Source organism: Dreissena polymorpha, chromosome 5, assembly GCF_020536995.1.
Source record: "Dreissena polymorpha isolate Duluth1 chromosome 5, UMN_Dpol_1.0, whole genome shotgun sequence".
In the NCBI taxonomy this organism is placed as follows: Eukaryota; Metazoa; Mollusca; class Bivalvia; order Myida; family Dreissenidae; genus Dreissena; species Dreissena polymorpha.
In genome coordinates, this window is record NC_068359.1 from 58,912,087 (window position 1) to 58,915,609 (window position 3,523).

Genomic DNA, 3,523 nt, shown 5'->3' on the forward strand with positions numbered 1-3,523 from the left:
AGGTAAATGCTTTGCAGAAATTGAATAAAGCGTGGGATGACCCTATCCATTCATAGAAATCCAATAGTAAAAGCACAGCGCTTATTTAGCGTTATACTTTATTACAAAATGCACATTCAAGATTTAAGCTATAATCTGTATGTTCAATACGAGTATAAACCAAAGACTAGCCAGATTGTATTACATGATTTATTTCGTAGCTTGACGCAGTATGTTGTGCTTGTACACAGTCTATTTATTTCGCCGACTGCATGGTAGCATTTTTCATTGAACGGAAAAATACATGTGCTTAAAATATCGGAGAACGTTTATACTAAAGTTATATATATGACATCGGTGTGAATACAATTTTTTAACGCACAGCATGTGTAGTGTCTCGAGCTTGAGTTTGGAAGTAATAATGCACTTATAAAATATTGATTTTAAAAGTGCGCAGTACGAGAGACAGTAAGATTCAGAAGTCAAAGCAACTGGTGACTATGTGGGAAACCCGTGATTAATGCGCGTAGGAGAAGCGGCATACATGTATGTCTAGTAGCATAAGTTATAAAAGCGTTTATACAGCGTTGCTAAATGAGCTTTTACATTTAATATTTAGTATAGACACACCCCATGTGTTATTTTCGTTATATCTAATTGTTATTATATGAAACTTTGTTGTTTTTATGCCCCCGAAGAAGGGCATATAGACTAGTGATCGGACCGTCCGTTCGTCTGTCCTTCCGTCACACTTTGCATTTAGATTTCGCATTTAGGTTTCGAAAAATGCTCATAACTTCTATTTCCCTTCACATAGCAACTTGATATTTGACATGCATGTGTATCTCATGGAGCTGCACATTTTGAGTGGTGAAAGGTCAAGGTAAAGGTCATCCATCAAGGTCTAAGGTAAAAAAACATGTTTCAAAGCGGCGAAGTAGAGGGCATTGTGTTTCTGACAAACACGTCTCTTGTTTTTCGTTTGCTTATACATTACGATGAACTTGTTATATAGCATATGCAATAAAATTACTATTTTTGTTTTTATCATACTATTTCTGTCATTTTCATTTCAGTCAACATCAAGCTGGATGAAGTTTTAACGATTGACAATGGACGGTAACTGATTTTGGTAATCTTTGTAACGTAAACAAATATGATTTTGTATATTGTGTCATTGCTAATGTTTACATTGATGTATGACGTATTTGTGAATCAAACGCTTGCACATGTGTCATTCCGTGGACTTTAAAATGTCTAGCAATCAGAATTTTTATTTCGTGATAACATAAACAATAAATTGATAATTAAAAGAATGTTTTATCTTTTTAGTATTTTTCTTGATTATAAATGCAAATCATACCATATTTGATTTAAATGTCTAGCCTTTATATCTTAATGGTCAATTACATTGAGCAAGTCGTTTCAATGTTAAAAGTCACATGGGTTAAAGTTGTTATAAAATAATGTCGCTGCATGCATGTAAACATCGGATCCGCGTTCTTATAGTGAATAAAAAAAATAAGCAATGGGCATCGTGAAATTCAATAAAACACAAAATGTAGTTATTTAAATTTTTATTTCACTTGCATTATGATATTAATTGGATGTATTAGACCTTCGAGAAAACCGAACGTGTTTTTCAATTTGTGTTGTAAAATTTGATGTGTTTGATCTGAAGCATACGAGATACAAGTTTTTACCTGAGTACATATTTTTTTTATTTACTTTCACTTATTTTACAACAGTATATTTTAGAAGGGCAATACTTTTATGATTATGTTGCCTTTGTAGATCCGGTGGTTGACCTTCGGAGAACAGTTGCTCCTCTTGACCTTTCATTCCGATCATTCATGACTTTCAAGGAAATTCAAGTACTCTGGAAGTGTAGTGACATCATTGAATCAGACATAAACCCGGTCTTTGTTGCACACGCTCTAGTTAACAACGGTTACTTTACACAAGAGCTTTTCGACCGAATATGTGGCGAACCTAGAAATAGCGTAACGGTGTTTCTTTTGAGAGAATTAACCGGTCGCATTAGCCTGCATACCTTGATAAAGGTCCTCGATGAATGTTCTTACCAAGAGGTTGCAGCAAAACTACTGTTAGCGCTTGTCAAACATCAAGATGAAGCCGTGAGAGTCAGTGGGGTTTACAAATCGACTTCCGGTCAACGTCCCATGATCCACACTTTCTTTCGAAACTTAAAAAGGATGGTCCACGACGCACAGTTCTATAACCCGAGAGAGGCACTGCAGAAACTTTCGGAGAAGTTTATGGTGAAGATGAACATGGAAACCAATCCGGTAAAGAAACAAATCTTCGCTGACAAATGTATTGCAATAATAGGAGCTGAAATCGATGCGATTGCTATAACGTTTGATACGGGTTTAAGAAACAGCGAGGTCTTTGATACCATGAGAAGCCTCACAAATAACTCGAGTAACACGATGATCACTGACGTGGTGTACTACGGTCGCCTGGCAAACGCACAGTCGATTGCTGGACAATTTGAAGACAGCGAGAATATGTTGAGAGCTGCCCGAAGCCAGGCTTACCATATCGGACCATGTTTAGAACTAGTCAATATGTTATACATTGAAGTGTACGTCAGGCTCTGGATGTTTGAACAAAAGCCGACGGTTGAACTGAGAAAAGCGCTCATGCTGTGGGGTCGTGCTGGAATAGAAAGTCTGGAGGAGGAGGATGTCGATACTAAGAAACTCTGGAGACGAATGTTCATACTCAGAATGGTTTTCTGCTTGATTGGCCTTGGGAATAGAGCAAATGTTATCGCGAACTGTCAACCAGGGGCATCTGATATAGCTGAGGCCAAACTGTTACTTGCTGACATTGAACCTACAGTTGACGAAATGGAAACGAGAAGAAAGATGTTTTTCTATGTTGCAAAAGCAAGAATAGCTGAACTTACCAAACACAAAGAGGACTGTGTAACATATTTGCATAAAGCCGAATGCATGGCTCGCCAAGGAAAGTTTGAGGAGTTAGAATTTATCATGCAGTTCTTAAACAGAATGACTAATTCAACAGTTTACAATACTGAAGTAACGACATTTACTTTCAACATCAGACATACAAATGAGAGAGACCAGTTTAATATTGTAGCAATGGATGACTCCCAAAGTTATATTCTTGTTAGTATTGAGTCTCCAAAAGGCAATAGAACCATTGAAAGCTTAAAACAACTACGGGTTTGTGTAGATAAACCTGGTATAGACCATACAAGAACGCAATATATACCAATCGCATCCTCAGAAGAAAACAGTCTTATACTTTTTCAGTCTCAACTTGAAGCTGCCATTCCGCAGATATTCACATCTCAAACGCAGCAATTACGTAATACCGATCTCAAGTGTGTGGCCTTCCACTTTCCCGGTCTTTCTGAGATGGCAGGGGGATTTGTCTTGGTAAGACAAGAATTGTCAGATCTGGTATCGTCCGAGCAACAGCATTACTTCCTCCCAAAACATACGTCTATGATGCGGACAAATATGAACGCCGTGACACATTTGGATATCAA

At 37.4% G+C, this 3,523-nt stretch overlaps 1 protein-coding gene across 1 annotated transcript in view; it reads left to right on the top strand.

The window, feature by feature from the left end:
• Nucleotides 1–381: 381 nt before the first annotated feature.
• The window catches only part of LOC127831833 (uncharacterized), a 4,501-nt gene continuing 1,359 nt past the window's right edge, over nt 382–3,523 (top strand). Inside the window, exons 1-3 of the mRNA XM_052356906.1 lie at nt 382–525; nt 1,056–1,098; nt 1,774–3,523. The exon at nt 1,774–3,523 is cut by the window's right edge and continues 1,359 nt beyond it. Coding sequence (XP_052212866.1) covers nt 1,092–1,098; nt 1,774–3,523 — 1,757 coding nt within the window. The 5' untranslated portion in view covers nt 382–525; nt 1,056–1,091. The remainder of the gene's footprint in view (nt 526–1,055; nt 1,099–1,773) is intronic.